Source organism: Xiphophorus maculatus, chromosome 14 (genome assembly GCF_002775205.1).
Source record: "Xiphophorus maculatus strain JP 163 A chromosome 14, X_maculatus-5.0-male, whole genome shotgun sequence".
Classification (NCBI taxonomy): Eukaryota; Metazoa; Chordata; class Actinopteri; order Cyprinodontiformes; family Poeciliidae; genus Xiphophorus; species Xiphophorus maculatus.
The window spans coordinates 1,145,547-1,158,658 of record NC_036456.1 but is presented as its reverse complement, the minus strand read 5'-3'; the positions used below and the strand labels follow the sequence as shown (position 1 = coordinate 1,158,658).

The 13,112-nt window shown below is 38.6% G+C and overlaps 1 protein-coding gene across 22 annotated transcripts in view; it reads left to right on the top strand.

Moving 5' to 3' along the window:
* The window catches only part of ank2 (ankyrin 2), a 148,423-nt gene that overhangs the window by 39,869 nt on the left and 95,442 nt on the right, over positions 1 to 13,112 (top strand). For 12 of the 22 annotated variants that reach the window (XM_023345554.1, XM_023345551.1, XM_023345553.1 and 9 more), the window contains exons 8-16: positions 3,640 to 3,648; positions 4,176 to 4,274; positions 4,990 to 5,088; positions 6,095 to 6,193; positions 6,838 to 7,035; positions 7,147 to 7,245; positions 8,547 to 8,645; positions 8,733 to 8,831; positions 8,941 to 9,138. In XM_023345554.1, coding sequence (XP_023201322.1) covers positions 3,640 to 3,648; positions 4,176 to 4,274; positions 4,990 to 5,088; positions 6,095 to 6,193; positions 6,838 to 7,035; positions 7,147 to 7,245; positions 8,547 to 8,645; positions 8,733 to 8,831; positions 8,941 to 9,138 — 999 coding nt within the window. The remainder of the gene's footprint in view (positions 1 to 3,639; positions 3,649 to 4,175; positions 4,275 to 4,989; positions 5,089 to 6,094; positions 6,194 to 6,837; positions 7,036 to 7,146; positions 7,246 to 8,546; positions 8,646 to 8,732; positions 8,832 to 8,940; positions 9,139 to 13,112) is intronic. The other 10 variants (XM_023345555.1, XM_023345549.1, XM_023345563.1 and 7 more) reach the window with 1 other exon arrangement.

Genomic DNA, 13,112 nt, shown 5'->3' with positions numbered 1-13,112 from the left:
GCCAGGTCTGACCGGCTTTCGCCCCCACCACCGGACCCAACTCACCACCAGGTAGTGGTCAGTGGACAGCTCCGCACCTCTCTTCACCCGAGTGTCCAAGACATACGGCCGCAGATCCGATGAAACGATGACAAAGTCGATCATCGAACTGCGGCCTAGGGTGTCCTGGTGCCAAGTGCACATATGGACACCCTTATGCTTGAACATGGTGTTCGTTATGGACAATCCATGGCGAGCACAGAAGTCCAGCAACAGAACACCGCTCGAGTTCAGGTCGGGCGGGCCGTTCCTCCCAACCACGCCCCTCCAGGTCTCACTGTCGCTGCCCACGTGAGCGTTGAAGTCCCCCAGCAGAACAAGGGAGTCCCCAGGAGGAGCACTCTCCTCCTGGGGTGACCTGGGGAGCACTTTTATGATATAATTGAATTAAATTAAAATTAAATTTATGACCACTCCACTCTGCCTGAAGATGTAGCCTTGGATTGCCAGTGGATTGTGTCTGCTTATTTTTTCATCTGGAGGTTTCTTTAATTTCACTGTTTGCTCTTTTGTTATTTTTTTGTGTTCAGCTGAGTACATTTTATACTCATACAGGCCTAACCCCAGCTACCATCATCAAGGTTAAAGCATAATAACAAGAGATTGGTTTTAAAGATACAATATTATAGTACAGTATCATTGAAAGCGTAAAAATGTAGTCCATTAAACAGGATTTAAAACTGCTCTTTGTTCTGCAGTCTGAAAACTAGAAAAGACTCTTCTTTTTCACAGATTAATGCACAGCAACATTCAAAACTCAACCCTGTTGTTATAACGGCAGCCCTGGCCATTCACATTTAAAAGATTACTGATATAACCTCTTTTAAAATACATACTTTTAAAAGAAAATTAGAAAATAACATTGTCTGTTATTGTTTTCTGAATAGGAGGCATGTGACACTTAGTGTGAATAAAGCATTTACACTTAAATGGATCCACAATTAGTTGAACATGTTGGCCTAAATATGTTGCAATTTTGCTGTTAGCTAAAAAATGCTATTTATGATGTGTCAAAACTCACAATTACCTGAAAATATTTGTTTTTCATTACATTTTCATTCATGGAGGTCACCATTTTTTCACTTGTGCCATGCATGGTGGGTTGGTGACCTGGTTTGGTTTGTTCTGCACTGGAATGTACAGAGTGAACACAGGAAGGTTATCTTTACTGTAGTTAATTTTATCACTATTTTCTTCACTATATTTATGATTGGTGTAAATTCAAAGTCACAGCATCGCTGTTGGGTTAGATTAAAATAAACAAAAAATATAGAGGTGAATCTGGACCACTTCCCACATGAAAAAAAAGAAGAGCATAATGGGAAAGAGCTGAGCACAACTTCCGAAGGACTCGCATTTGTGCTTTCAACATTTCTCTCCAGAAGAGTTTGAATCATTTGTACAAGCAAAATTGATAAAAGATTTAACAGGTGGTTGTTGCCTTTGCAAGCTAAAAACATATGTTGTGCTGACAGTTTTTATCCACAAAATGCCTAAACCCTGGCACCGGCTAGCAAGACAAACATACTGGGAGAAACATCAGAGACAAGCAGCGCTGGAAGCTCCTTTAAACAATAAAGAAGCTATTGCTACTGCCACCAGTACCGAATATGAAATCACAGACCCAACACCGAACCAAAGACCAGAGCCTAAATAGGTGTTACTGGACTGAAGACCAGATCCAACACAGACCACTTACTGGATCACACAGTCCCACCAAACCTACATGTCATTCATTGTTTCATTTATGAAGCTGAAGGTGGCAGCAGCATCACTAACACCAGTTTTCTGGATAACTCTTTCCTCTTCATCTTCATTGTGATTTCTACATTCCCATCAATTTCAATGCGCTCTGGTTCAAATTGAAAAGACTTAACAATGTTACTTGTTGCTGTTTTGGCTGAATGGCGCTAGCAAAATTGGACCTAGTGTAGATCATTTACCCAGAATGCATTGCAGCATAAACAACATGGCAACATCCGTGTGTTTTAATAATAATATTAATAATATTTTATTAGAATTTATAACAAACAGACTACAGTATTATTACTGTATTGATTTAACATCTAAAATAAATGTTTTTCAAATAAAGTCTATTGTTACAACTAATCGTGGATCCCTTTAAAACATATTACATACACTTTGTACAACAACACCACCATTTTTTCACAATAAATTTTTCCTGAAATCATATCTGTTTGCTAAATGCCAGAAAAATAACAGCAATTTAAAATTTCTTTACATTTGGCTAAATGGTTAGAGTCACTGTCCAATTGGAAGACACATCCAACCTTTAACTGCCTGGCTGATATCTTTAGATGTTGCTTAAGTATTTCCATATAATCTTCTTATCAGGGTATCTATCTTGTTCAATTTACAACCCCTCCTATTTTTTCTTCCAAATTTAACTTTTGCTATAATGAAAAAAACACTTAAACTTTTGTTTTCAAGACATGTCTTGTGGTCTGATGAAACTAAAGGTTTGTCTCTGAGTGAATTTGCAAATCTGGCTTTTTATGCTGCTTTTTGAGCAATGGCTTCTTCCTGTCTGAATGACATTTCAGCCAAGGTTGCTACAGGTCTCTCTTAACAGCCTCATTAGCATTTTTATTAGCTTTTGTTCTGGAGTTGATTTGTACATTTCCTACCAGAATCCGTTCATCTGTGGAACAGAACTCAACTCCTTTCTGAAAGGCCTTATGGTTGAACTTCGCCATGCTGTTTATTCTTGCATATATTTGTTTAAAACTGATATTCAACTGAAATTTAATTTTGTGAAATGAAGCCTAGGCAGAAATTCAAACTGGAAGTCTCTCTTCAGCCTCCCCGGCATCATCCAGTCACTGCATCATGCGCTTCTACCACAGCCTATCAGCAACGGACCATGCCTCATTGTAACCAATCATCGAGCAAGTCTCCATTTATAAGGCCTCCATTGGTGGTTCTCTCTGCTCGCCACCTGAGCTTCAACCCAACTCCGCCCCTTCTCCACTCTTGTTCTCCCGCCTCATTCAGGCTTTCATCCTCTCTTTGGCCTCCACCACCAGTGTCCCGGCCTCAGGGGGGAAGACGTCTCTGGTCCTCATCCTGAGCTGCTCATCCAGGCTTATTGCAGGTCACATGTACATGAAGTCAACTGCTGGGATCAGAGCGCCAAAACTTTAATTTATTCATGGCAAATAAAACTTTCTAATTGGAGCTTTTTGGAGACTCACAAGTTAATTGAACTTGTGAGTCCATAAATAACATCATCATCCAGGTTTGCATTAACAATTAAGAGGCACGGTAATCTTAGTCTATGTAAATTTCGACCTTGAAGAATGTAATAACAATCTCTCGTTCTGGAATTTATCAAATAGATATGATGTTGGTAACCCTAACTGACAAGAACATTTAAATGTATCCAGTGTATGTAAAAACCTGTCTTCATTTATTTTGCCTAACAGCATTGCACTGAGGAGCATGATGCATCCACAGTTCTTTAATTTGCACCATTCTGAGCTTTTAACTGTGTAATGTTTGAAACCATCTCGTTAGTCACTGTTTTCTCCACACTCTTGTAAACAACTTTTTCACATTAAATCGGACCAACACTTACAGAATGGCAAGGTAAGGCAAGAATTTCACAACTCCTCCAACCTGCTCTGCAATCTCTAACTTTCCCCATATATTTCTCATTGCTAGCTCTAATGACTCTATGATGTACTGTCAACATAGTGCACTGGTTTTAATGGGAACCATAAATTTTGCCTTGTGCCATCTATTGAGTTTTATTATTAGCTGCTTTTAATTTTGACTAGATAATGTTTTTGTCCATCTTCATCTCAGTCTGGATGACGATCTGTTTAGTTTTTTGGAGGAAGAGTTCTTAATTTCTATAATGTTCACCTTGCATGAAAAATGAGTTTGTCTTTCCAAATTATTTGTGGGTGTTACATGTGTGACTTGTATATTTTTTGGGGGGAGTGTCCTCTTTTCCAGTTCACTCTTTGTTGATAACTGATGCTTGAAGTGACCACTGCATGCTTTGAAGCCTGAAGCTACTCAGGGTCAATATTGCAGGACCTGGAGGTAGAACTGATGCTTACTTTTGTTTTCCATTTTGTCTTTTTCTATTCCTCATGTCTGTGTCCCAGAGTGGATTTACCCCGCTGCACATTGCTGCCCATTATGGAAATGTCAATGTGGCCACTCTCCTACTCAACCGTGGAGCAGCCGTGGATTTCACAGCCAGGGTGATCTTACACCACCGAGCTTTTACCCAAACAAATGAGCACTGTAATTTTACACAAACAGTTTGGAACTTTAAAAGTCATTTTAGTTTGGCATCAATTCACATACTGTACATTGCAAAAAATCGAATTTCATTTCAATGGAGACAAGCAGGTCCACTTAATATAAAATCACATTGAAATATAATAAAATCCTGGGCGTGCTGTGGTGGCGTAGGGGACAGAACGACCCATGTTTGGAGGCCTTGAGTCCTCCACGCGGCCATCGCCGGTTTGACTCCCGGACCCGACAATATTTGCCGCATGTCTTCCCCCCTCTCCTTTCCTGTCAGCCTACTTTCATATAAGGGACACTAGAGCCCACAAAAGACCCCTGGAGGGGAGAGAAAAAAAAGAAATATAATAAAAGCCATACCAAGACAGCATGGTCATAGACTCAGATTAAGTTTACTTTATGTACAATAAATACAGTTATATTTAATAAAAATGCTTTCTGTTGAGGTTCATTAATCAGATTCAAAGTAGCTTTTAAAAATTGACAACATTTCAGCGGCTATTAAAGCTACATTTCTGTGTTAATAAAAATCTAAAAAAGCTTAGATTTTATTTAGTTTTATTTCAACACAGTTTGATAATAAAATTTTAAAATTTTCTGCAACCTTAAGCTCTTAATCTTTCTGTCAGATTCTCCTTCTTCAATCTGTCCTCTTTTCTGCAGAATGGAATAACTCCTTTACATGTGGCGTCTAAACGTGGCAACACCAACATGGTTCGCCTATTGCTGGATCGGGGCTCTCAGATCGATGCTAAAACACGGGTTGGTACCACAGACACAGAACCAAAGACAAAGTTGTTTCCTTCCTGACTGTTTAGATCAGGGGTGCCCAAAGTGGGTCCTCGAGGGCCGGGATCCTGCATGTTTTAGTTCTCTCTTTTAGCAAGTCATCGTAGCCCTTCTAATTAGCCATCATTTGATGCAGGTATGTTAAACCTCGGAGAGAATTAAAACATGCAGGATGCCGGCCCACCAGGACCCACTTTGGACACCCCTGGTTTAGATGAACATCCTTTCCTGACTGCTGTCCAGCTTCTCGGGTTCATTCCTTCTCTCAGATTTCCAGGGAACACCAGTAACATTTTATTTTAACATTTTCAATGGTAAACAAAGTGTGATATTAATGTTTGGTATTTAGAGCAGATGTGAAAAATGTTTTTTTTTCCAGTTAAGCTGGACAGAAGTGGATTAAATTTAGAGTCTTAACCCAGCTGATGTTTGGTTGGATGCCAGATAGTTGGCATCCAAACATGTTATTAGCTCTTTTTGTGTTATTAGCTCTTTTTGGTTTGTAACATGTAGAAACGTCATGTAGTCTCTGGCAGCATCTGAACTGAACCACCTGACAATTTTATAGCAGCTGTTTTAGGTTAAGTCATTATCCATGACTTAACCTAAAACAGGCTAAACTGAGTTGATTAACCTAAGCTAACATCTCTGCAGCATTTTGCATGCTGATATAACAGAGCCAGTATCTGAGCCTGTCAAACAGATTAAATGTTTCTGTAAAACACAGGGAAATGATGAGACAGACAATTGTTAAAGTTTATCAATGCCTGGCTTCTACCATATTGGAGAGGGACAACCTTTGACCTCACTAGACTGTCTTACAGAGCACAGTCTAGCACAGCGGTGGAACTACAATTTAAATAGTCATTCCCAAAGTGACTTTTTGCTGTACTTTTGTCTCTTTTAAACAAACAAAAACATTTTATGTGATTACACATTAGTGTGTCACTGAGACATTTCTGTCCAATGTGTGATGCAGGATGGCCTTACCCCCCTCCACTGTGCCGCTCGAAGTGGACATGAGACAGCAGTGGAGCTACTGCTGGAGAGAGGAGCCCCTTTACTGGCCAGGACAAAGGTGGGTCACACTGTATTTATGCTTATCTGTCGGGTCTGTTCTGATCACACAGGATCAAATATCAACCCAAAACTCTCCAAATAAAGTCTTTGGGATTGAATCAAAAATGATAAAAAGCCATGAAGCTGTTGTGGAACAGGAGAGCTTCCTCACTCCAACCATTGTTTCTGTCAATGTTTTTGTATGCACAAACAGCAAAATTCAAAATAACTGCCTCAATTTCACAAAAAAAGTATATATGCACGATTAAAGAGCATCTAACTCACATCTTTACCTCTTTTTGGCTTTTTCGAAAAATAGTTAATATCCTAAAGGGAAATGGAAACAAGTGTTGAATTAACCCACTGGGGAACAATAATTTCAATCTTCTATCTAAAAAGGATCAACATTGCTGTGTTACCCAAGTCACAGTACCAGGTGGCAATAATGTCCTCAATACAAGAGTAAAATTCAATAGAAGAAGATCTTAAAGACATCAAAGCAGTGCTAAGTCAAGAAAAGAGTTATTGCTCATGCTGTATGTTGATGAAGCCTGATAGTAGAAGCAGGCCCTGGTTCTACTCTTTGCTCTGAACTCTTGGCTGCTGAGAAACGATTCATCTTATGACATTTCTTTTCTATTTAATCACTTGTTGATCTCTCAGAATGGGCTGTCCCCACTACACATGGCGGCACAAGGCGACCATGTCGAATGCGTCAAACACCTTCTGCAGCACAAAGCTCCTGTTGATGATGTCACACTGGACTACCTGACAGCGCTGCATGTGGCAGCTCACTGTGGTCACTACAGAGTCACCAAACTGCTGCTGGATAAAAGAGCCAACCCTAACGCCAGAGCTCTGGTAGGTTAGGAAGACAGAGAGGAAAGATTCAGCAGGTAGCAGATTTACAATGTATGGGTGAAATGTACCTGATGGCTGTATGTGCTGTTGCTTGTCACACGTCCTCCACAGAATGGCTTCACTCCACTGCACATAGCCTGTAAAAAGAACCGGGTAAAAGTGATGGAGCTGCTGGTTAAATATGGAGCGTCAATCCAGGCAATTACAGAGGTGATTTAAACAACATCCATTTTATATATTAGCTCATTTCTAGTGATATTACTTTTCAGGTTTCACTGCCAGCTTGCAGTTGTAAATAAGTATGCAGAATGTTTTTAATCTCTCCTGCTTGGTTAAATGACTTAGCCATGACCGTTTATGACACAGAGGGATGATGATTATTTGTTTATATTAGGAGCAGAGGAGACGTCACACTGTGTGAGGCAGCTGGATTTTCATGAACCATATAATTGCGCAATTCGACAGTTCAAAAATAAATGTGCTTAATGGAAACGCGCCAATTTTGAAAAAACTAGTTTTTCAATGAAAAGATTTTGTGGCTAAGATGGAGTGTTTTTTTTTTTTTTGGCAATATCAAAATTGGTTTATTTCACAAACCTGTAATGAAAACACTCTTTTTGCATCACGAGTCACACAGTCAGCAGCTGGATGTTGATTAAAAATGTTGCCATCCAGCTGCCATGAAAAAGACGACAGGAAGAAATTGGAATATTATGGCACATGACTTATTGACTTATTATGACTTATTATGTGAACAAACTTATTCACGTGTGATTTTATTTGCATTTCTTATTTAATGGAAATACCACAATTCCATAGTTGTCTTTCTTTGACATTAGTGGAATATTGACAAAGTTTTGGGTACATTTGTAATGGAAATGCATCCAGTGTTACACAGCTCTGTAATTAAACATTTAACAATTACTTTTACACAAAAGTTTCAGTTGTCTTTTAATTCAGAGATGAGTTTTAAGTTGTCATAGACAACTATTAAGAATGATCAGCATAAATAAATATGTTCACTTTAGAAGCTTTTTTATATGCTTCTTCTGACAGCTAACGTTGCTCAGTGACAACTTTTAAAACAAAGAGTAGCTACTGTTGTCAATGTGACCTGGCAGCAATTATCGTACACTCACTGATCAATGGCAAATCGTAAAATAGGCCAACTTTGATAATCAGAGCTTCTCTGCTTTGTAATTATATTAATATCTGAAATATTATTTTTTTATATGCATATGCAGTGGTGAGCATACTTCTAATAGTGGAGCAAATTTTTTGTTTAGTACTTTAGCATTTTGCAAACTTTGGATAACTGTAAAGCTGTAACTTACTTGACTGTTTTTAAACTTTCAGTTTAATAAAACAAAAAAAGTCTAAGACCAGGCATGATATAAACACAAAAAGTGATCAGAGTTTATCATTTTTTGCCTCTTAACTAGTCTTTTGCAACACTGTAGAGCACTGATCTTTTATTCACACCATGTGTCTGCATTCTGCTGCCTGTTTAGTCTGGCCTGACTCCCATCCACGTAGCAGCTTTTATGGGTCACCTGAATATCGTCCTGCTCCTGCTGCAGAACGGAGCCTCAGCGGATGTCAGCAATATAGTGAGTAATGGGGAAGGGCAGGAGCAGGAGGGAGCTGACACAGCATTTCGGTTACATCTGACACGGTGTGTTACCTGCTGTACACAGCGTGGAGAAACAGCGTTACACATGGCAGCCAGGGCTGGCCAGGTGGAGGTGGTCAGATGTCTGCTGAGAAATGGAGCGATGGTGGACGCTCAGGCACGGGTGAGATTAATTTCGTCACATGTCTTGCACTTATCTATACCTGTGTCATCAATATTAGGTCTGCTGTTTGATTAAAAACTGTCATCCCCTCCCTCCCCATCCTGTCCAGGAGGACCAGACTCCTCTTCACATCGCGTCCCGTCTCGGGAAAACAGAGATCGTGCAGCTGTTGCTACAGCACATGGCCCATCCTGATGCTGCCACAACCAATGGCTATACCCCGCTCCACATCTCTGCCAGGGAGGGGCAGGTGGAGACCGCTTCAGTGCTACTGGAGGCTGGGGCTTCCCATTCATTGGCTACGAAGGTGCGTGGTGGGGGAGCCATTTAATCTTTGTCTAACTCGATGAGGTGGATGTTCAGTCTTACCAAATGAATCTACTCTGTCACTTAGGACATGCATGCTGCTAACAGATTTGAGCCAAAACATATTAGCTGTTATTATGGCAAAAAACAACAATCTATTTTAAATGCAACAAGCTAACTTTAAATTAAGTTCATGAAAAGGTCTTACAAAACAACTTTAGATACACAACACGTGGCATTATCTTAATTTATATTTTAAATGCAGCTTAAGTGTGTGAACTTCCTTAATAGAAGAAATTACCAATGCAATGGATAGTAAGAAATGAGCTGTATGGGGTTTTCATAGATCTAAAGAAAGCTTTTGACACAATAAATCATGATATTTTAATTAAAAAAATAGAATGTTATGGAATTCGGGGAGTAGTTTTGAATTGGACGAGGAGTTATTTAAAGAGCAGAAAACTATTTGTGAATATGGGAGAGATTGAATCTGATTGTCTGGAGATTGTATGTCAGAACTCTGACCCTTGAGTTCTGACCCTCAAGGGTCAGAACTGGGACCAGTTTGAGTTCATTTGTATATAAACGACATAAGCAAAGTGTCTAATGTATTAAAATGTGTGTTATTTGCTGACGACATAAATATTCTAGTCTCTGGTGAAAACTTACAACAACTTCTTTACATAGTCGCCTCAGAAATCAGTAAATTAAAGAAATGGTTTGACAATAATAAATTATTACTAAATTTGGACAAGACTAAAATCATAGTTTTTGGAAACTGCTACAAAAATACTCCAATTCAAGTTCAGACAGAGTGTAACTCTAGAAGGGGTTTATGTTAAGTTTCTCGGTGTAATAATAGATGACAAAATCAGTTGGAAACCTCATATTAAACATTTACAGAATAAACTAAGTAAAAGCATATTAATCCTGGCCAAAGCTAGACATATTCTGAATAATAAACCACTTCATATTCTATGTAACTCTCTGATTTTGCCATATTTAACATATTGTTCAGAAGTGTGGGGAATTAATTACTGTTAGGTCTAAATTACCTAAACACAGACACAAAGAAGAGACAAGAGTCAGAGTTTGGTTTTACCTGCAGGGAGAGCACAGTTGAAACCCAGTTACAGATTTCTGCCTATGCTCTGAAGCTTCAACTGAGTCTTGCCCTGCTTTTATTAGAATTAGGAACTTCCTAGTTACATGACAGAGTGCAGCCCTGAGGGGAGGGGGAACAGAGAACAGCTGCACATTCACATGAACACAACTCATTCCTACATTCCTCAAAGGCATATTTCATAAGATAAGACTATAGAATTGCAGTTCCTCTGGGCAATTGGCACCGGACTGTCTTGTTCATGGTATCCTCCTTTTTCACTCCTCAGCAGGCCACTTCCAGAGTTTCTGCAAACACTTCAAAACACTCAAAGCACTTCAAAACACTCAAAACACATCATTAAAATGTAAATGCAAAGGTAAATTAAATGGATGGTAATATAAAATAAAGGTAAAGCAAATAAATGATAATAAAATATAAAATACTTCCAACAATTACCAAAGCTCTTTACATCCACTAAGTATCCTACAGAAACCAGCCGTTAGAATCATCCATAATGTTGGTTATTATGAGCACACAAACCCGTTACTCTTTCAATCTAGAATTCTTAAATTGGAAAAGCTGGTGCAATTTAAAATTCAATTTATTTCAAATTATGAAATAAATTAAAATTATGTTTAAGACATCTAATAAACTGCTACCTGAACTCATACAGAACATGTTTTATGAAAGAGAAAGGGGGATATAACGTAAGGGGTTACTCCAACTTAAGGATTCGTAGTTTATGAACAACAAGAAAGAGCTTTTGTATTTCAATTCATGGGGCAAAGTTATGGAACAAGTTAAATGAGGAGTTAAAACAAAGTCAAAATTTAATACAATTTAAAAGAAAATATAAGGTGGTCATTTTCACAAGATATAGAAATATGGATGAGAGATGGCACTAATGTGTATATGTAAACTGAGGCTAAGACATATGACTGTGTGGGTATGGATGTATATACTTGGACATATGTAAACCCAGATAAAATGGAAAATTAATTAATCTGTTTATTTTTAGGTTTGATTTGATTTATTAATGAGGGTACATCTGAAAATATTGTATGGGTTTATGGGGTAGGAGTTCATAGGTTTATTACTTCTTCTTGCTCCTGAGATATGGCGTATGCAATTTATTTAGCCTAGCATCAGTGAATCTGTGATCGATCTCATGGTCTGTTGAAGAAGCCTATTGACGCACATTCACCTGAATTACTTAGGCCTGACTTGACATAGTCGCACCTCCTGTGTCTGGTTTGGTCTTTGTGAAATGGATAAAGCCAGGGCGAACTGATGGCTTTGGCCTTGATCAAGCCAAGTCAAGCCAAGCTTTATCACTTATCCTGTAGTTCACAGGTGTCAAACTCCAGTCCTCAAGGGCCACTGTCCTGCAACTTTTAGATGTGCCTCTGTTGCACCACCTGAATAGAATAATTAGGTCATAAGACTCTGGAGAACTGATCTACACAAGAAGGAGGTAATGAAGCCATTTCATTCCAGTGTATTGTACTTGTGGCACATCTAAAACCTGCAGGACACCGACCCTTAAGGACTGGAGTTTGACACTTGTGCTGTAGTTCATAGTCCTTGCGCCTTGTCTCTGTGTAGCTGGTTATATGCTGCTGGCCCCTGTACTAAGTGCCAGTCTGTGAAAGCTTCATGAGAGGTGAGTTGCATTTTTCAGCACATAGCATAGAAAAGCGTTAACAATACATAAGACATTACCTTTATTAACTTAGACACATGGAGAGTAATGAATACTTACTAGATACATGGCACCAGCTTTTGTACTTTTAGTGTTTTTAATACTGTAAAACACTCTATGTGCTAAATTCCTTGTCTTCATTAAAAACTACACAACACAGAGTCAAGGGGTTACTTGGACTAACCTGGTTCAGTGTCGTGAAGCAGAACCCAGTTACACTAAACTAAGATACGATAAACTAAGCCAAACTAATATAAGATAGGAAAAGCTAAGCTAAACTAAGCTACACTAAACTGAGATAAGATAAGCTTTATTGTCCAAAGGAAATTTGTACTGGGTACAGACACTACCCCAAACCTAACCCTTAGTCTAAAATCCATACGCATATTAGGTTCACATTTAATCTAATATGCTTAACTTAACACTTTGCACTGGATACATTCTAAAACAAAAAATAATAGTAAATAACATAAAATCTTTAAGATCAAAACCTACAGTCACATTTTAGTGTTTGTTGCTATTAAAGGTTTTGATAAAGTGGAACAAATTTGTTCTTGTGGCGGTTCAGTCTGCATGCAGACTAAACGGGTCCAGTCAAAGTCAAGACCTCAGCCTGAATAAAATGCTGTGGTGCAGATGCTAAGAGAGCTAAAGGTGCGTTGGCCCACAGAACACTGGGCCTGTGATTAAGATCTAACTGGAGTAAGTTTGATTTATTTCGAATATGATAGGATAAAATCATGCACAAGAACAAGGAATGTAAAAGACACATAATTTTGTACTACATTAATTTTAACATGCTTAACACCAGTACATGTGACAGAATCCATGGCCTAACAAAGGTCTGCTCCCAACAGGGGCAGGGCTTTTTCATAAACACAATCACAATAAATAATAATAATTACGGTTTATTATTACAATAATAATAAATGCACTGATCATGTGGTGTCTTCCAACACTGACCTTGTTTGCTTCTTCATACTAAATACATCAAGGCTCCCCCTGCAGGGTGTATAATCAAACTGAAGTCAGATGTTTGTTGCATATTTTTATTTATTTTTTTATTATTCCTAAGAATCGAATCAAGGTGTAAGTTTACCAGCTGAAAGCTAATTTTAATGTAACAGAATAGTCATGCTATACGACAGCAGTTTTATGTAGCTTCCTG